Source organism: Cannabis sativa, chromosome X, assembly GCF_029168945.1.
Source record: "Cannabis sativa cultivar Pink pepper isolate KNU-18-1 chromosome X, ASM2916894v1, whole genome shotgun sequence".
NCBI lineage: Eukaryota > Viridiplantae > Streptophyta > Magnoliopsida > Rosales > Cannabaceae > Cannabis > Cannabis sativa.
Genome location: NC_083610.1, coordinates 23,140,492 through 23,162,334, shown reverse-complemented (window position 1 = coordinate 23,162,334; position 21,843 = coordinate 23,140,492). Strand labels below are relative to the sequence as shown.

The window sequence follows — 21,843 nt, the reverse complement described above, 5'->3', positions numbered from 1 at the left end:
AGGTCCGTCGGCTTACATAGCGTCCAGCTGGTTTCGTCCCTCGGACAGTTATCTTGGAGATGATGCTGCCAGCATTAAAGTTCGGGACTTTGCTAGGGCCGAACTAGGGAGTCCGGGTAGGAGTAGTTTATTTGCTGCACCTCCTTGTAAGTAGCTTCTCACGGACTTTTAACACTTGCTTGTTTTATTGGAACAGGTACCTCCATGGATGCCATCCTGGAACGGCTGGCTGGGGTCCATACTCCGGTGGCTCCTCCGGCTTTCACCCCTCTCCCCGGCCCCTTCCTTGAAGGTTTCTTCCGGCGCTCCTCCCGAAACCATCGACTTGGTGGATGACGAGGAGGTGCTTCCGGGAGAAGGCCAGGGGAAAGGGTGGGACTTCTCGGAGGAAGCCGCCGAGGGTGCTGGAGACCCTCAAGCTCTCCCAGTGGTAGCAGAGGAGGACGAGGAGGAGTCTGAAGTGGCTCTGATCCGCAAGCGCAAGGGCAAGATGATCGCCCAAGACGAACCGAAGAGGCCTCGGAGGGCCGATACTCCCGCTCATGGCCTAGACGGCGGGGTGTCTCCGATGGAGGAAAATCCTGCTCCTCCTCGCATTGAGCTCACCCCGATTCCGGGGGATGAGGCAAGGCAGGAGCTTCGCATAGCGAAACACAACTACGCTATGGACGAGTACTCCCGGGGATATGCCGATGTGGAGGCCCTTAGGAGAATTCTGCGATCGGAGGTTGAGGCGAGCATTAACCATCCGACTATCATGATCCGTGGAACCTCAACCCGGATCCTTTGGCGTACCGGTTCCGCCCCTCCTAGGGCCCACTCTGGCTCCTTTTGCCGCGGAAATGACCGGTGAGTTCGCCTCTCAGCTTACACGCTGTGCGCCTAAGCGGTTTGCCACTTGCGCTTCCCTGAACTCTATCTTCCAAGTCCAGGACCTCAGCCATTCCCTCACAGTGGTAAGTACTTTGCAGTTTCTTGCGTTTCCTTTATGGTGTTTGCATTTTGTTTTCTTCCTTTGAGAAATTTCTCCTTACGTCCCGTTATGGTTCGCCTTGTACCGAGGCTGGTCGCCTTTCCAAGAACATCATAAGCCATGGCTTCGCTCTGTCCGATTTTGGGGACATGAACGATGTCAAGAAGGTCCTCCAAGACCTTACTGCGGAGAGGCAGATCTACCAGGAGGCCGCCGAACGCCAGGAAGCAGCGGCCAAGGCTAAGGAAGAGAGGGCCAAGGCCAGGGAGGAGGAGGCCATCCGGAGGGAAGCTCAGGCGGAGGACATGATCCAGGCCGAGGCCCAGCGGAGAGGCCGGATGGAGGCCCATCATCAGGAGGAGCTAAGGGCTCAAACCGAGGCTGCCGAGAAGGCTAGGCGGGACCTTCGGGAGGCCAGGGAGGCTTTGGACGAAATGGCCGCCAAGGTGAGGTCTCTAGAGGAGACTCACCAGGAGGATTTTGAATCGAACGCCGCTCTGTCTGCGGAGTTGAAGGAGCTTCGGGACTATAAAGATCGCCTATTAGGAAGGCCAAGAGGGCCGAGCTCCTTTCTCCCGTCTCCTCGCGCCGGTGCCCGAAGCGCTTTGATGATGGTGTCTATATGGCTTGGGCCACCAACGATCAGAGTATCAAGCTTTCTTTCTATCCCAAACCCGAGGACATGATTGCCAAATTTCGGGAGAAGAAGAAGAGACTTGATGCCGAGCTTCGAGGCACCTGGATCGGACCTCGTCTTCCGCCGCGGCCGACCGAGCCGCCCTATCATTGACCCGCATTGTACCCGTTCTTTTCATAACTCTTTTTTTTTTTTCTTTGTACATACTTGCTGCTGCCTTAGAACAGTTTACTTACAGGCGGCAGCCTTTATTTTAAGGGGAGACAATTTGAGGCCTGTCCCCGGGCCATTTATATGTGTATGACCTAGCCTCCGGGCTAGGATATTTTTTTTTTATTTATATATATGTGCGATCTTTTTTCCACACTTTATATATTTCAACCTGTCCTTTGGCTCAGGATTTCATACTTACGCCTTTTATTTTTGCGCATGTTTTTGACCTGCCCTTTGGGTCAGGGTATTTTACTTAGCTTAACCTGCCCTTTGGGTCAGGATGTTTTACTTAGCTTGACCCGCCCTTTGGGTCGTGGATATTTTACTTAGCTTAACCCGCCCTTTGGGTCGTGGATGTTTTACTTAGCTTGACCTCGCCCTTTGGGTCGGGATATTTTACTTAGCTTGTTTTTGTTTGTCCGTGCGTATACCCTAGTACCCCCCTGAGTGGCATAGAAACTTTGTTTTTAAGGCACTCAGTTTTATTTAATATAGAGGAGGCATACATTTGGACGGTACAAACCCTTTGAACAAAAGCTAAGTTTAATTCGCTACTGGTAGTATTTTCTGAGGTGATCGGCATTCCAGGCTCTTGGGACAGTAGTTCCGTCCATTCTTTTCAATTTGTAAGTGCCAGAGCCGATTTCGTCCTCGATTTCATATGGTCCTTCCCAATTTGGGCCAAGTACCCCCACTCCGGGTTCTTGGGTGGCTGGGAAGACCCTTCTTAGGACCATATCACCGATAGCGAATTTTCTGTTTTTAACCTTGGAGTTAAAATACTTGGTCACCTTCTTTTGATAAGCGGCCATCCGTATTTGGGACTCATCCCGGAGTTCTTCGACCTGATCCAGAGCTTCTTGGAGCAGGGCCTGATTGGTGGCCGGATCATAAGTCGTTCTCCTGTGGGATGGGAATAATGTTTCCACCGGGACCATTGCTTCACAACCGTATGCCATTGAGAACGGCGAGTGACCCATTGTGGTTCCGGGGGTCGTCCGGTAGGCCCACAATACCCTTGGCAATTCTTCGTGCCGCTATTTTTACAAGCCAGCAGCCTTCTTTTTCAAGGTGACCTTTAGGATTTTATTGACTGCCTCCGCCTGGCCGTTTGTTTGAGGCCGGGCTACCGCGGAGAAGCTTTTCACTACTCCGTGTCGGTTGCAGAAGTCAGTAAATTCCTCGCAATCAAATTGCTTTCCATTGTCTGAGACTATTTTGTGAGGTAAGCCGTATCGACACACTATGTTTTTGACCACAAAGTCCAACGCCTTCTTAGCGGTTATTGTCTTCATAGGCTCAGCCCGTCCATTTGGTGAAGTAGTCTATCGCTACTATTGCATACTTTACTCCTCCTTTTCCCGTAGGTAGAGACCCGATGAGATCTATGCCCCAGACCGCGAAGGGCCAGGGGCTTGTCATCAGCGTGATCTCATTTGGAGGAGCTCTCGGTATGTTCGCGTACCTTTGGCACGAGTCACACTTTTGGACATAGTCTATACAATCTTTTTTCATTGTTGGCCGAAGTATCCCCGCCTCAATATTTTCTTTGAGAGGCCGGGTCCTCCCGTATGATCTCCATTGCAACCCTTCGTGGACCTCCGCATGATTTGTCTAGCTTCGTGGTCCGATACACACCTTAAATAAGGCATGCCGAGTCCTCTCCGTAGAGAATTTGGTCCATCATTACATAACGATGAGCCCGATATCCGAATCTTTTCGAGACAAAGGCCCTCTCTTGGGGCAACTCACTCCGTGGTTATGTATTTTATGATGGGGACCATCCAACTGGGTTCTTGCCCAACCGTTTGTGTGGTCTCTTTTATTTTGATGCTTGGCTCGCCAAGCGTTCCACGGTACTACCCCCGCCTCTTCGATCTCACTATCCGAGGCTAACTTAGCCAGACAGTCCGCATGAGCGTTCTTTTCTCGGGGGATTCTTTCTATTTTATAGTCCGTGAACTCGTGGAGCAGCTCTCGAACTATTGTTACGTACGCGGCCATTCTTTCGCCGCGGGTTTGGTATTCTCCGGACACTTGGTTTACGACCAGCTGAGAATCGCTGTAGACTTCCACCCTTTTGGCTCCTACAGCTTTAGCCAATTTTAGCCCTGCTATTAGGGCCTCATACTCGGCTTCATTATTCGAAGCTGTGAAGTTGAATCGGAGTGCTGCCTGGAGCCGCAACCCAGTGGGTGATATCATAGCTACTCCGGCTCCCGAACCGTTTTCGTTTGAAGCTCCATCCACGAATACTCTCCAAGTGGGGATGGGTGGCTCCGAGTATTGGCCGTTGCCTCGGCTTCATTACATTCGGTGATGAAGTCCGCCAAGGCTTGGCCTTTTACGTAAATCCGGGCACGTAATGCAAGTCAAACCGACTCGGTTCCATTGCCCATTCGAGGAGTCTTCGGAGGCTTCAGGTTTCTGGAGGACTTGCCGGAGTGGATGATTGGTCAAAACTCTGATTGGATGGGCTTGGAAGTATGGTCTTAACTTCCGTGATGCCATCAGGAGGCAGAATACTAGCTTTTCAATGACCGGGTACCTTGTCTCGGCCCCTATCATGCGTTTACTAACATAGTACACGGGATGCTGGATCTTTTCTTCCTCCTGGACCAATGCAAGATCGACAAGATGTTCGGAAACAGCCAAGTAAAGGAACAAGTCTTCTCCAAGGACGGGCTTTGATAGGATAGGAGGTTTTGCCATATGGTCTTTTAACCTTTTGAATGCCTCCTCGCATTCGTCCGTCCATTCGAACTTTTGGCATTTCTTCAGTATGTTGAAGAAGGGTATGCACTTGTCCGTGGATCGCGAGATAAAACGGCTCAACGCGGCCACCTTCCGGTCAAACTTTGCACGTCCTTATGTTTCTGGGGGATGGCATGTCCAAGAGAGCTTGAATTTTCTCCGGGTTCGCCTCAATCCCTCTCCGTCGACTATGAAGCCCAGGAATTTTCCCGACTTGACTCCGAAGGTACACTTTTTTGGATTGAGCTTCATGCCGTATCTCCGGACGACTTCGAAACATTCTTCTAAGTCGTCTGCATGGCTATTGCATGCTTTGGATTTGACGAGCATGTCGTCTACATATACTTCCATGTTTCGTCCCAGGAGGCTTTTAAACATCCGGTTAACCATTCTTTGATAGGTTGCTCCGGCGTTTTTCAGTCCGAAGGGCATGACTAGGTAACAGTATACCCCCTTATCGGTCCCGAAGCTAGTGCACTCTGGTCCGCCGTATGCATCTTTATTTGATTGTACCCGCATAGGCATCCATGAAAGATAGCAGTTTAAATCCGGAGGTGGCGTCCACCATCCGGTCAATCCCGGCGGCGGAAAGCAGTCCTTTGGGCGAGCTTTGTTTAGATCCGTGAAATCTATGCAAACCCGCCAAGTCCCGTTCGGCTTGGGCACCAGGACCGGATTGGCTAGCCATTCCGGATAGTATACGTCGCGGATCATGCTGTTGGACAAAAGTTTATCCACCTCTTTCTCTAAAGCCTCGGCTTTCGCCGAGTCGAGCGGGCGTCTCTTTTGTTGTATAGGGGGCATGTCCGGGTTGACGTTGAGGACATGGGTGATGACATGAGGGCCGATGCCGGCCATGTCCTCTTGGCGCCATGCAAAAACATCAATGGCGCCCTTCGTTGTTTTTATTATTTTATTTTTCCTCCGGATCTAGGCCTCTCCCTATCCGAGTACTTTGGTGGAGTCGTCGTCGCACACTGGGATCTCTTCGACGTCCTCCATTGGTTCTACAACCCTTTCGGATCCTATACGAGGATCCAACTCGTCTTCTTCGCCTTCTCTACTTCGGGGGCCCCCGGACCATGAGTACTGGCAAGTGGGTGGCAACGTTGTAACATTGCCTGGCCTCTCCTTGGTTCCCCCTCACCGTTCCGACTCCGGCTTCCTGAGTAGGAAATTTTAGGCATAGGTGTCGGATAGAAGTTATTGCACCAAAGTCGACGAGGGCCGGTCGGCCTAAGATAGCGTTGTAGGCCGTTGGACGATCTACCACCACGAAGGTGCAATACTTAAACGTGCTCGTGGAGTGTCCGGCACAGGTAACCGGGAGCCCGACTTTTCCCATCGGGATTAGAGTTGTCCCGTTAAACCCTGTGAGCTGCGACCCGCTGGGAGAAAGGTCCCGGTCGGTCAACCCTATCGCAGTGAAGGCCTCCTTGAAGAGCAAGTTCACGGAGCTTCCATTATCAATCAGGACCCTGGCCACCACTTTATTTGCAATGGGGGTCTCTATGACCACGGTCGTGATGAGGAAAACGCACCGTCTTGGCGTCTTCTTCCGTGAACGTTATGGGTTGGTCCATTAGCCGAGGCCTTTGAGCTGGGAGTTGAGTGACCTCCCACACTTCACTGTGCCTTGCGGCCTCGGCATATCTCTTTCGCTCCTTCCGAGTGTTTCCTCCGATATGGGGACCTTCGGAGATCATGGCTACCCGCCCATTAGGCCGGGGCGGTAGTCCGGGTATATGCTGGGTGTCACTCGCGGAGCGCCGGAGGCAATACTCCCGCCGTACCCCCGGTGTCCCCGAAGGCATGCCCCCGCCACCCGCCCCGGTTAAGGTGGGGTAACCTATTTTTGATCCACTCATAGAGGTGGCCCAACCGGATCAGATTCTCAATCTCATCCTTGAGATTTTTACACTCGTTGGTGCTGTGGCCAATGTCGTTATGATATTCGCGCCTTTTGCTCGGATCTCTCCGGGAGCTGTCCCTGTACAAAGGCTGGGGTCTCCGGTAATGCGTATTCTGCCTTGTGGCAAAGTAGACACGTTCCTGAGAGTCCGTGAGCTCCGTGTACTGGGTGTATTGGGGTGTGTACCCCTTCTTCTCGGCGCTTCTCTCCCGTTCGGTGTCGCCCTTGGAAGACCTCGCTTCTAGACCCTTGAGTGGGGCCTGTTAAGCTAGCGGTTGGGGCAGCCTGTGAAGGAGCCCGTCCATTCACCCCGGACGGATTGCCGTAATGGGAAGATGCCGGGGGCAGAGCTTGCCCTTGGTTGTACCCGGGAGTGGCAGAAAACTGTATGCCACTAACCGGAGGGGTCGCGGTCGGGACAGTACCCGAGGGCGATACTCCTGGCATGTATCCAGCCATCCCGGTTGGATAATAGCCTCCGTAAGCCACGATCTGGGCTTCTTCGAGGTTAATATATTTTTGGACTCGCTTCGGAAGTCCCGAAGGCTAGCGCCGCCTTCGTCGTAATTCGTTCCGAAGGGGAGTCCCAAGACGGATTCCTCGCTTGGAGAAGCGCAAGCCGTTGTCCGTCGTCAACCTTCCGGTCTTCGAGGCTTCCTCTCGGAACCTCTTGATGTAATTTTTCAAAGTCTCGGTGGGTAGTTGCTTGATGTTAGTCAAGGCACTAACTTCCAAATTGACCTTCCTAGCGGCGACAAATTGTCTCCGGAAGTTGGTTTGGAGTTTGTTCCAACATCCCACCGAACCTGGTTCTAGTTTCTTGAACCACTCCTCCGCCGAACCGCTCAGAGTGAGGGGGAAGCATAGGCACTTGGCGTCATTGTCGACCCGCATGACCGTCATGACTCGCTTGAATCGTGACAGTGATCGCCGGGGTGGAGTTCCCGCATATGCCGCCATTTCGGGCATTTTGAAGTTTTTAGGGAGCTCCGCCTCCAGGATATGCTTGGCGCAAGGCTCCCGTCCTCACCGTCCGAGCTCGGAGTCATCTCCCTTCCGCCTTCGGGAGACTCGGCAATATCTTTTCGAAGGCCGGCAAGCTCGCCATAATCCCTTCGTTTACGCACCCGAGGAGACTTCGGTCCGTATCTTTGATCAAGGTGATCCCGGAGGTCACCTTTATTCCCATTGATTTGATTTCTCAGATCAACGGGTGGACATCTCTCGTCCTCCTCTTCCTCTACCCCCGGTTCTTGGTGCACGGAAACGCTCTTTCGGTCCCCTCGATCCCGAGGGCCAAGACTCCCTCTTCGGGCTTGCCCCTCTGCGGACCTTTCCCTTTAGGGAAATCTGAGCGGACCTTGCGCGGATCCTGCGCCTTTTTCTTCCGACCAGGGGCAGAAGTAGGGTTTTTTGTTTGGTTTTCCTCAGCAGGGTGCCTTATAGGGCTAGGTTCCCTAGGCCTTTGTTGCTGGGAATTAGGCGAAGACGTAGCTGGCTCCTCCTCGAGTCCAGCGGCCATCGCCTTGGGATGCACGTGAATGCCAGCTGCCTCCATGGCTTTTTGCATGGCTAGCATCACCTCATGCATCTTTTGATTTTGCACTTTCTGGGCTTCGATCTCAGCTTCGTGATCGATGGCTTTTTGTCTGAGGAGCACCAGCTCTTGGTAGCTTCCATCATCGTAAGCGTATTCGTCGAGGTGTTCCTCGTGGTTTTCATCTGGAACTTCTTCCTCGGACTCCTCCGCTGCCCTCGAGGCTACATCCTCTTCATTGGGATCTTGAGCGTCTTGTAGAGGGCGAGGGTGACGTGTAGCTCTTGTCTCCACCATTGTTATGAAGTTAAATGCTTGTTGCGAAGCAGCTTTCCTCAGCTCTCAATGAAAGCACCAAAATGTTGACCGAGATTTTCAAGAATCGATAAAATATGAATATAATAATGAGCTGTAAGAAAGCGAGATGAAGACTTTTTACGTGGTTGGGGCGTTAATGAGCCTTAGTCCACGAGCCACTGATATTTATGGATATCTTTAATACAGATTCTACACTTGGGAGAATGTTTCTCTCTTTAATACACAGAATGTTCTTGGTGAGTTTTTTCTCTGTTTGCTCTTAAGCAGCCAAGATTCTCCGACCCCCTTAAATGAGCTTTGAGGGGGTATTTATAGTGTTTTTGCGGGGCAATCCCTAGAATTATACTTACACATGTGTCTGTAAGTATCCATAAAGTTGGGCATTTCCGATGAATATACCATGGGTGATGCATGGTCAAATCCCTAGGTGCTGTAGGGTTTTTATGGAGAATGTCCTTTTTGTCTTATGATTGACGTGACTCTTCGCAGAGTAGCCGTCACTAGACTTAAATGATCATTACTGTAGCGCTGCTGTTTGGGGGATGTGCCGTCAGACTTTATTGCGTGTACAGTCCCAACACGCTTCCTCCCATGCAGCATTAAATGCGACTTGATGTCTCGGGAGAGACCTGACACATCCCGGAGTGCCTTTGAACTATGCTCGCTTCCGGGAGTACCTTGTACTCCGGGTGCATCCTCCTGGACCCGTGCGAGTAACGCTTCCTGGTGTCATTCAAAGACTTAGTAGTTCTTCTCAAGTAATTTGATCCACGTGTCCTTTCCTGACTGGTCCACGTATATTGGGCGATTTTAGGAGCAACATATATATTTATCATATATTATAAAAAAAATAATGTAAAAACAAAATTTAAAAAAAAAAAAAAAAAAGAGAAAAAGAAAATTAGGAAAGAAAAAGATAAAGAGAAATTAAAAAGAAAAAACAATCAACCAAGCTAACATAAAAAGAAAAAAGAAAAAAAAATCAGCTAATAAAAAAAATATTGAAAAAATAAAAAAATATAAAAAAAAGAATAAAGTTTAAATAAATAAAAAATAAAAAAAAGTATAAATTTTTTTATCAAAATATAAATATAATTTTTTTTTAAAAAAAAAAAATAATATATGATATAAATAAAGCGTCAGGTGTTAGAATGTATAAAAAGAAAAAATTGACGTGTCAGCGTTTTAGTGAGTGGTAGGGCGTGGATGGAGTGAGTGTGTGTGTTTGAGGTTGGGGCTCAGTTGTCAAAACTTGAATAACTATTCAATAGTCATGTTATATGTGTAAGCTTGCATGGACCCACTTGTGGTGACAATTCCCACATGTCATCTATTTCTAACATTAACAAACACGTACCCACCGTGCTTAGTCCAAGTGTCATTTTCTCATATAACCTCTGCTTCATGTTTGCCCAGCTTCCATTGGTCATTTCCCACCGTCAATACTTCTCCCTTCTCCATAACCTCCTCAACACCTCCCACTCTAAACTCTCCTCCTACTTCTCCCATGTCTTTCTCTGTTACATGACAAAGTTATTTCCAGAGTACTCTCTCCCTTTGTTGCCAAACAAATAATAAAATAAAAAAGATATAGCAAAAGAGGAGGAGCACTCTACTGTTTTTCTTACTTTTCCTTTTAAAGAAAAAAAAAATATATCACTAGTCGCCACCATGATCAAGACCCTCAACCCTTATGCTAATACAGCTAAAACGGCTGAGATTATGTCAAGGTACAGGCCTATAGCTCCAAAGCCAGAGACACCATCGAGTCCCACAAGTGAAACGACCACCACCACCACCACCACCACGCCGCCATCCAGTAATACTACATCACAGAAGATTAGCCAATCCCCTTACCTGCGAAATCTCTGGCCACAATTGCAGGCTCGGCCCACCAGAACCAGGAAGAGAGGTAGAGCTGCTTTATCACCATCCATTACTCTTAAGCGCCAAAGGACCCACGCATTCGGGCAAACTCCACCTACTAGCCATGTGGCTTTCCAGGCCAAAAACATCTTGCAAGGCTTCACTCATGGGCTTTCCCAGCTGTCCATACCCCACATCTTGGATCAGAAACCCACTACCAGTTTGGTTACACTGCCTCTCCTCCCATGTCACCCACCTTCGACCCCAGTTATTTCAAAGCATGATTGGATAAAAGCTTGTGGTGAGGATAACCCAGTAATAGACTTGAATACCATAGCTGAAGTTCCTGAAGAGAAAGATCTTTTGAAACAGCTGCAGAGGATTCCAACCAGCCCCACCACCAATGTCATTTCACCACAACCCGTTAGGCCGGTGGGGTCCAGCATATGCGTGCGGTCCATATGCGAGGACCTTACCCAATCCTTTGGAGCTCAAGCTCCAAAGAATCCAGAGGAAGTTGAAGCGGAGGTCGAGTCCGAGGCCCTGCCAGTTGTGATAACAGATTCCAACAACAAAGTTAGGATGGCAAATTCTGCTTACAAGGAGTTAGTTGGTCAGCCCGAATGCTCGTGGCTCGATTCCATGGTGACCAATACTGAGGGACGGCTCGGACTCGGAGGCGGCTCATGCAAGAGAATCGGCGGAGAGGTGGCTCTTCAGTTCTCCGACACAGCTGTGCCTTTTTCTTCAGATGGGTTCTCTTGCTGGGTGAGGATAGAATGGGGGAGTGATGGGAATAAGAACTCAGTTAACGCTTTCTGTGATGTTATCAGAATATCATGCGAGCCAAAAGACTACGTCTTCACTTGGAGGTTCCATATCCACACCAGAGAGGCATCTCAATCAAGTTGTAATGTTTGAACTCTGTACTGTAAATATATAATATAGGTATTCTACATAGTAGTTTAGTTAGAAAAATGCAGCTCATCTACATTGTAATTGTACGTCTCAACTCTCAACATCGAGTATATATAGTTTTATTAGCTGTTTTTTTATTATCAAAAGAATGTAAGTTTGAAATCTAGTCTAGTATTATAAATTATTATGTTCTGTTCATGCACGATTATTTACTAAAGCCATTGTAACATGACTTGTTAATTATAGGACAGTAACATGATATTTGATACATTTCACACCACGAAAATACATTACTCTACACCCTGCGGCGGTGGCCCCTTCCATTTGAAGTTGTCTGCATATGATTTAGGCTGCATAGAATTCCAATGGTCAACATCAGAAAACAACAAAATAAAACTGAGATAATTGTAGGTGATACCACTATCATGATGCAAAAATCTGCAAGCTTATTTGACGTAGAAATGACTCAAAATTTGGAGACAAAAAATTTAGTGCCAAGTTATCCTACTACTTTGTCCTCTAATATCAAAAGTAATTGTGACAATAGGGTTAAAGACATGAAATATCAAGTCATTTACATATTCTGGTTGAAGTTGTGAAGTGTATTGAGAGAGAGGAAAGAGGAAAGATGAAGAGTGCATACCTTTAAAAGTGGGGTATGACGCTTTTTGACCTGCTCCAGTATTAAAACATATTATCAGTTATGTGAAACAACAACAACTAGCTTTTGTATTAAAAAGTAATTAAAGATAATCAATTTTATGATATGATAATGTACTGTAATTATTTGTAACAGGGTCAAACACTTAATATGACAGAATACACCCAGTTGGAGGAGAAGGAGCAAGTTCCTACCTCGTACTGCCAACCATATTTCTCAGCAAAGGCCTTGGCAGCTTCTTCAGTGTCAAAAGTTAGACCCGCTTCTCCCACATTGGCATATGGATCGCCGGTGGAGGTCCAACCCATCAACGGATTTTCCCACCTGAACATTTCTCAACCACAGTAGCCAATATTAACAAGCTCTGGAAAACAACACAAAATCTATAAAATTTATAGTAGTTCAGCAAATATTGCCTAATGTCTAATTTGGAGCTCAAGTGTTATTAAATCTTTTTTTGGTTTTGGGTTGACCTATTAAAAGCAAATAGAAGACCATTACGATGCCAGACTAAACTGCTAGCTCAACTGTTGCATCAATTAATCTACTAAATGCCTATTTTGGCATCAATTAATCTACTCGCAATTGTATAGAAAGCGAGTAGCTTGTGCTTTCCCATAAGGCAACGCATTGTCACGCAGTTCATATGTTTGATTACTAATTCAATAATTCCTAACCTCGTTTGCTCGCTCATTTGCTATACTAAGCTGGATTATCTCTTGATGAACTCGATAGTTGTTCTGCACTTACATGATATATAAATTCCCCCATTGTTATGGGTAAGCCACAACAAATATTAATAAGGAATCCAGCGCTGCAACATAAATCTAATTACTTATCCATTATCGTATGGCATGTTCGATTACTATGTAATGTAATTATTAGGACAGTAATATACAACCTATACATTCTATTTTAAAATAAAAAATCTATCTAATAATATTTACATAAGAATTTTATTTTCATATTTAATATAAAAAGTTAGTAATTACATAAAAAGTAATATTGTTTAATAATTAATTGTTAAAAAATAATGCTAACGCAATCACATTCAATTCTTTCAATTCTCATGAGGATTGAGAGAGTGAGAATTTGGAGAGTGTAATGACGTAATTTAAATGAACAGCTAGCTCATTTTCGTTTTACTTTTTTATGTCATGTTATGTGATCCTACACACACCAAACTATTATTAATAGTGTTAAACCACAAAACAAGAAGATTTTCTTTATCACCCATAAAAGAAGAAGGTTGTCTCCTAGTCATAGCTACATAACTCTAATTACAGAGCTAATATGGTACCATGTTATAATTATAGCATAAGTATAAAATTGAGATCATGAGTTTTATCAATAATAGGATAAAATTTCTTATGCAAAATAATTATATAGATGGTAATGGCATTCAATCATACTTGTGCGTAGACAGAAAATTAATTTTCCATTTCCCAACTTTTCCAGAACCTTGTTGGGTAGCTGTACGGGCAGGTGAGTAAATTATAACCTGGCAAATGTCACGTATCGAATTATATTACTCTACTCTCTAAAAACAGAAATACATAAATCAATCAATAACAAGACTGTATATTAAAGCCCACAAGAGATCAATGAAAACAGATTCTATAAACAAAAGAAATAAAGACATAAATTTCTTAGTGTATGGATAATGAAAGTTATACCCTTCTTCGAAGATGTTCTTCAGGGATTCCAGAAATCACAGCGACCTCACCGGGCTTCAAATCGACTAAGGCATCGGAGGAGAACCATCTCTTCCATGATCGATGAACTCCAGCTCCGTTGATCAGGAGGCTTCGTCGCACAGTGTTCGCCATTGTTTCCAATTCCACAGCTTCTACAAGGTTCGGTTCGTTTCAATTCTAATTTTAAGTTTTGATTTTTCTTTTTCTTTAAACTACGAGTTTTAACGCTCCGCAACACTTCCAGAAGATTCGTAAACCAACCCCTCGCGCCCTTTGTGTCACCGCGTCATAAGTCTAGAGTACCAAATGTTATATTATTTATAATAATATAATATATAGATTAAATATGTGTAATAAACTAATAATATGTAACATATGACAATGTATATTAGTTGTCATCTTTTTGTAACATTTGGGAGTTACTTGTTACTATGAGTAACCTCCACCATCATCACCAACATTAAGAGTGTAAAAAGATGTTACACCTCTTAATTTGAAATTCTTAATGCTATAGGAGTTATGGTGTGTGTAGGAGTTACATTTGAGTCCATAACATCTATGGGGTTATGAGTTTGAATTTCAAATGGTGATGATATCCTAAACACTATATAAAGAGGTCTAAGGTGCTCATTTTGGAGATGAAGTTTTCTATCAAAAAAAGCACATTGCTAGAAAACCCTAAGGCTTGATAATTCCCAAAGCTATTTCCTAGAGAGTTCCCTTAGTGCTTAGAGATAGGGGGAAATAAGCTTTTGGACAAAGGTGTAATACCTTGTTCAAGTCATGGTGATCCCCACTAATCTACACTCAAGGTTGTGAGTGAGTGTTTATATATATATTATTCTCTTGTTATATATATACATATATTATATTACATGTGTTGTAATCTTCTCTTCTACCTTTCATATATATATGTAATATATATAGTGTATATATATGTATTGTAACATATATTTAATCAATTTCTTATTTTAGTCCTTGTATTATTTTACAATAGAGTTGTAATAAATCTTGATTTTCTTCTATTGTTATAAAATCTCTAACAATCAAAAGCTTATCCCTTTTCAATGGAAGAGGTGATAAATCAAGATTGTGAGAATACAAGGATAAGAGATTTTATGTGAAAGCCATTCATGGGTGAGCATGATGGTGAATATTATGTGATTTACTATTTTATATGATAGTAATATATAATATATATATATATATGAGTTATATATATGTGACATATATGTGATTATGTGTTTGTATCATATTAATATATATAGTAGTATATAATATGATATTTAATTTTTATATCATGCTATTATATGTATATATGTGAGATATATAATATATAATATGTATGTATGAGTAATATATATTATATATATGTAGAGCATGTGATATAATATATATTATATGTAGAAATAATTACTTCTATGTATTTATGTGAGACATGCATATATAATATATGTTATATATGTGTATATAATATATATCATGTATATTAATGTGTATATATATGTTATATATGTGTGAGGTATGTAACATATATAGCTGTGTAATAAATATATATATTATGTGTATATGATATGTATATTATAGTATATATATTATATTTATATGAGATATGTAACATATATATTTGTGAATTTAATATTGACATTATGTGTATGTTACATATAAGATGTTGATTAGTAACATACATATTATATTAATGTATGAGTTATATAGTATGATAATAATGTTGATAGTAATATAATAGTGTTTATTACTATTGATGTGAAAATTATTATTATCTATTTTGTGAATAAAGAATAGATTTGAATTCTTATTCAATTTGGTGGTGAACATTTCACTTTATGAGATAATAAAAGATGGATTTTGAGAAGTTACATCTTTTATTGGATTATAAGAGATAATCATCTCATATTATGAGATAAGGAAAAGTGGACTATGAGAGTTACACTTATGAGAATTGTCTTGTCTTAGCAAGAACAATAGATTAAAAGGGGATCCAAACTTGTGAAATGAGTCATAAATTGGAAAAACAATTTTAGACTCAAAAATAAAGTGAGTCAATGTTGATTCAAAAAAAAAAAAAAAAATTGTGAAAAGATAACAAAATTGGAGAAGCAATTTTGAATCTTAAATAATCAAAGTGGTGAACAAAATTGATGAGAATTTTGTTAACTTTGGTATAATTTTAGGCTAATCTCAATAAGGAGATAACCTTAAAATTATGAGTAAAAATAATCACATTATTTTATGAGTAGTAATGTGAGTTTGATATTTTAGTTTTGTTGAGAAAACTAAAAATGTCAAATGGTATTTTTAAAGTGGCCTTAAAGAGTCATTTGAAGAGAAAAATACACAAAAGTGATATTTTATATACACTTTATGGTAAAAATGTGGGGGTGAGCCACAAATTTAATCAAAATGTGTTGAGACGTTATTGATTAATTTATTTGATTTTGAATTCAAATTCTAAATCAAATTTGGCTATGTGTATATGTAAAATTTTGACATATTTTGGTGTCAAAGTTAAGTGAAAATAATTTCAAGAAGGAAATTAATTAAAAGAGTTATAGAGACAAAGTGGTCTTCTATATTTTAAAATCAAGATATTATCTTGATAGTGAAATGTGAAAGTGTGGGGGTGATACTCCAATGTAAAAAGTTTAAGACATACTTGGTGTCTTAAAATAAAGTATAATTTAGACATGTTTGGTGTCTAAATTAGTGTTTAATTTTGATATGCATGGTATCAAAATTATTGAGAATTTGAGTTGTGTGAAAATTAATCTTTTATGATTAAATTTTCAAAGCTTAAGTACTTAAGGAGAAAAGTGGTCACAAAGTGAACACTATATTTTGGCATGCATGATTCACATGGAATCAATAGTGAGAGGTTATAACAAATTGCTTAATCTCCGTACAAGATTAAAGCATGAATTTTTGAGGGATGAGACCTAAACTCCCTTAGTGTTTTGCTCATTGATGGTAACCTATCTTAACACTAGTAAACATCTAGTCTTAAGTTCAATAGGTAATAACAAGTCAATAGAGTAAATATGGTACTCAATTGTCTCATCTATGAATGAGTACATGTGGTGAAAATTGAGGGTTAAAACCGAAAGATTTTTTAATGGAGCTTAAGCTTAAGAAAACTCACTTAAGCTTAAGAAGTGTCTAAACAGTGGTGAGACACTAAAAATCCACCTATATGGACTAGAGGTGGTGCCGCCTCTTATGAGAATTGGGAGTTATTCTCTAGAGAGTCCATGAATTGGAATTTTGCACATGGCCATTAACGGTGCAAGAGCGAGACATGCGGTCTCAAGTGAGCATTAGCGAGGGTGTGTGTGTTATCACCGATTTGAATTAAAGGAATAATGGTTCAATGCTACGGCAACCAAAATTTCATCAAACTTTGTGGTAATTACACTAAAATAAAATTCAAGTCGAAAGACATTTTATCTAATGCACCTAAGCAAGACTTCTTAAAAGTGTGTATTTAGTCAATCAAAGTGGGGGAATGTTATATTTTGATATAATATTTTTGATTGATTAAATAAATGTTACAAAAGTTACAAGTTTGTTACTAAAGAGATAATATTTAATCTAGTGGGGGATTGTTATATTATTTATAATAATATAATATATAGATTAAATATGTGTAATAAACTAATAATATGTAACATATGACAATGTATATTAGTTGTCATCTTTTTGTAACATTTGGGAGTTACTTGTTACTATGAGTAACCTCCACCATCATCACCAACATTAAGAGTGTAAAAAGATGTTACACCTCTTAATTTGAAATTCTTAATGCTATAGGAGTTATGGTGTGTGTAGGAGTTACATTTGAGTCCATAACATCTATGGGGTTATGAGTTTGAATTTCAAATGGTGATGATATCCTAAACACTATATAAAGAGGTCTAAGGTGCTCATTTTGGAGATGAAGTTTTCTATCAAAAAAAGCACATTGCTAGAAAACCCTAAGGCTTGATAATTCCCAAAGCTATTTCCTAGAGAGTTCCCTTAGTGCTTAGAGATAGGGGGAAATAAGCTTTTGGACAAAGGTGTAATACCTTGTTCAAGTCATGGTGATCCCCACTAATCTACACTCAAGGTTGTGAGTGAGTGTTTATATATATATTATTCTCTTGTTATATATATACATATATTATATTACATGTGTTGTAATCTTCTCTTCTACCTTTCATATATATATGTAATATATATAGTGTATATATATGTATTGTAACATATATTTAATCAATTTCTTATTTTAGTCCTTGTATTATTTTACAATAGAGTTGTAATAAATCTTGATTTTCTTCTATTGTTATAAAATCTCTAACACCAAATTTACAAGTGAGGAATACGCACTTTCTAAAAAGTATTATTTTTCTACACAAAAATAAATAATCGCTTGTTGGGTATATTTTTTGTTTTTTATTTTTTTCAATTTCACTTAACAAATTCTTGTAATTTTGTTTTTCAGTTTTTGGTTAATTAATCAAAAAAATTTATATATATATAAAGAAGAAGTATGAGGCGGTCTAAAATCTATTTAATTTAATTTTCTCTTCTTTTAATTTTTTTATTAATTTCATAAATATTAATTAATATAAAATATATATTTCTATTTATTTTCTATTAATTCTCTTATTTTTTATTATTATTTTTTTTTAATAAAGATATCACGTTTGCAATTGCATGGCTATTTTTTTTAAAGCTTAATTATATATGTAGACACATGTTTACCAACATCAATGTACACACACTCTCTCTCTCATAAAGCTCAACCCGTGTACAGATTATTGTTTTTATTCTCATCCTTTTGTTTATTTATCTTTCGAATCAAATAAAAAGCCTCATATCAGTATAATTATATTTTTCTTAATTGAACACAACACACTTTGTTTAGACTATATTTTTTCATTTATATTTGTGTGTTTTGTTAGTAAAATTTTTTAGTTCACCCCATATATATTTCTTTATGTATTACTAACAAAATATTTTATTTTATTATAATACTAATTATATGTATTGTCCATATGTTTAATATTTTGCCTGGTATTCTTTTTTTTTTTTTTTTTTGATTGTAAGGTTTTTATAATAAGAATTGACTTTTATTAATTGTTCTGTTTTATTGATGAAAAAATTGGACTATTAAAAAAAAACCGACTTCTCAAATTTATGTGGCAGGTCAAAAAAAGCTTTTTATATCATACATGCTTTTAAGTTTTACACCTATCTATACATATATAAAGCTCAGCAATAAAGTAGTGGCGTGACGGCTTTCAAAATAAGTAAATAAATAGTTTCGTTCAAAAAAAAAAAAAAGTAAATAAATAGTGTCGTGATGTTCTAAAATTACTCTTAAATTATTTTCTCCTTTTTTTTTTTAATTCTCTCATTTTTTTTTATTTTTATAATTACATTTATAAAATAATTAAACCTATATCTTCTATATTCTCTCATTAATTTTTTTATTTTTTATTTTATTTATATTTATAAATTTATAATCATTTACCAAATTTATAATATTCATGTTAAAAGAATCTTAATCTATATTTAAAATTTATATTTTTTAAAAACAATGCGTAAAAAAAAGAAGAATACATATATTGTTATAAAATAATATAAAATAGATGAGAATAAAGAAGAAGAAGATGAAGAGAGAAAGAGAAAGTGAATGAGAATTTCTGAGTTGTTTATTCCAATGGGGTGAACCCCTATTTATACAAATACAAGAGTGAGATATTAAGAAACTAAGAAAAAGGGAAACTAAGGAAAAGAGGAATGTTGATTACAATTCATGGTAATAAATAAAAGATTTGGACATCCACATAATTATTAATATTTATAACACTCCCCCTTGGATGTCCATAATAACTGCCTTAAAAATCTTGCTGAAAACTTGATCAAAGGAAAAAGAGTATAGTGTAAACTAACTCCCCCTCATTTAGGCATTTGTGGAGATCTTCTAATCGACGAATTTCGATCTTGTCTGCCGTCTTCTCAAATGTTGATGTTGGTAATAACTTTGTGAATAAGTTTGTAAGATTGACACTTGATTATATATGTTGAACACCAATATGCATTTTCTTGAAGCGTATAAAGAAGAATTTCGTGAAATGTGTTCTAACTCTATCTCCTTCAATGTACCTCCTTTTAGTTGAACGATGCAAGCAGTATTATCCATAGAGAATTGCTTGGGTTGATACTTCTTTATTGAGTGCAATCCATATGTTTCCCGAATATGCTATGTCAATGATCTTACTCACACACATTCTCTACTTGCTTCATTAAATGCAAGTATGTTAACATGATTTATAGTTGCCTCGTTAAAAACCTTGCCAGAAAAATTCAGTGGGACAAAATCTGAGCTAGGGAAAAAGAGTACAATATATATTTCATATTCATAATTATTTGCAAGTTGCCTCGTTAAAAACCTTGCCAGGAAAACCCATTGGGACAAAACCTGAACTAAGGGAAAAAGAGTGCAACATGAATATGTTTCCCCCTCATGCACATATGATCCATAATTCTTTTGGTGATAATAAATCTCATAAGATTATTGTTATCACTTTTAAAATATCACCATATATAATCTTTGATCATATATTTTCTATAACTCTTCCAGAGTATGTATGGACTTCTAAATTATAGATGAGGGGTTCGTGGAACATTAGTCTTTATCCAACTAATTGTATCATTCATGTGTGTACACAACTTTGTTCATACGAAAATTTAAAATTTCAAGTAGATATGAACATAACACATTAATGGTACTATAAATTTTCATTTGTGACAATGATGGTACTCCAAGACCATATATTTATTCCATCTTGTTTTATGATCTTAATTTCCATATCAAATGATCATATATCTATAATTCTTGATACATATGAAGTACTTCAGGACTTCAATACTAATGAACAAACTTTATACATTAATATTTCTCGAAATACAAAAGAAATAAAAGTTTGTTCTTCAATTAATCAAAAACTCTTCAAGAGTCTATCACAACGTATATTTTACGTATTTATATTGCATAGACAACCATAGGTATTTTTCAAATAATAATTTACTTACATGTCTTTATTTCATACAAAGATCTTTGTCATATAGTGCGCGCGACTTTGAATTTATATCACTTAAGACATGTATTAAATTCTTCTAGAATTTTTAGATAAGGCTTATTTCAAATTCTCACTATATTAGGAGCTCCAAATAAATAACCTTTTGTTGCAACATTTATGTGACGCTTATAAATCCTCATAAAATATATTCCAGGCTATAATCAAATCATGATTATATTTTCTCAATATTTAAGCCTTACTTCAATCAATCTCATGTCTATGCAAACTTTGTACAAAAATTCATTATGTACAAATACATATATGTAAATTTCTCATTAGAAATATTTATTTGCACACCCTACAGGTCTTACTTCACTTTATGTGAGTAAATTTGCCTGGATTGCGTCATAATATTTTGGCCAAAAATCAAAATGTAAGTAGATGATTCTCGACAAATCTAATACCATGATCCTTGCTATCTCATGTTAGTTTATTGCATATGCAAACATTCAATATTTATTGTCGACAAAAATTTCAATAAATGATAATTTCCTCCCATATTGACATAAATTATAGAGATCTCTTTAAATTACATATTTTTCAAATATGTTTATCATTTATAGGTACCTATATAGAATCACTTCAGGGATTCAATTATGATCAAATGTGTTATGTCTAACTTCTCTTGGGAGTCTTTTCGAGTACCGTTTTCATCACGGTTATCATTTTAATACTTTATAACATTAAGGTATCTCCATGAGTACCTCTAGATTTAACAACTTCAGGGCAAATCAAATGAACATTTATTAATAATTTCTACATTGTTCATTTACGCTTCAGGCGTTTTCAACTCATTCTATCTCAACTTTGAATAATATTGATTTGCAGTTGGTATATATCATTTTGAACTATATTGTTCTTATATACTTTGTGCAAGGATCATTTTTCAAAAATTATCATCGATCCCAACTGCTTCTCTCCCCCTGATCGAGAGAATTTTTAAAAATTGTGATATCTAATAATATTAATATACCTGTAGGGATTTCAGTATATCACAATGAATCAATATTTGTTTAAACTCATATATACTATATGACATTGAACTTTAGGTTCAATAAACTTCAGTTTCAAGTTCAATCCTTATGAACTTAATTCATTTCTAAGAATGAGTCATACGTGTATAATTAGAAATACATAAATTTACACATTTTGTAAATGCATGATTATATAATCTTATCACATTGATAAAAAACTATGCAATAAAAATCTAAC

General features: G+C 39.3%; 2 protein-coding genes across 2 annotated transcripts; one reads left to right on the top strand and one right to left on the bottom strand.

Annotated features, from left to right (window-relative positions):
* The first annotated feature begins 9,636 nt into the window (after window positions 1–9,636).
* LOC115713490 (uncharacterized) lies at window positions 9,637–11,326 on the top strand. Its single transcript, XM_030641975.2, has one exon. It carries the CDS (start codon window positions 10,016–10,018, stop codon window positions 11,129–11,131), a length of 1,116 nt encoding a protein of 371 aa, XP_030497835.1. The 5' UTR covers window positions 9,637–10,015; the 3' UTR covers window positions 11,132–11,326.
* Window positions 11,241–13,798, bottom strand: LOC115713493 (NADH dehydrogenase [ubiquinone] iron-sulfur protein 4, mitochondrial). Its single transcript, XM_030641978.2, has 5 exons — window positions 13,466–13,798; window positions 13,202–13,290; window positions 11,984–12,113; window positions 11,772–11,801; window positions 11,241–11,478 (listed from the first exon to the last, which is right to left on the bottom strand). Exons 1-5 carry the CDS (start codon window positions 13,616–13,618, stop codon window positions 11,419–11,421), a joined length of 462 nt encoding a protein of 153 aa, XP_030497838.1. The 5' UTR covers window positions 13,619–13,798; the 3' UTR covers window positions 11,241–11,418.
* Between the last annotated feature and the right edge of the window lie 8,045 nt (window positions 13,799–21,843).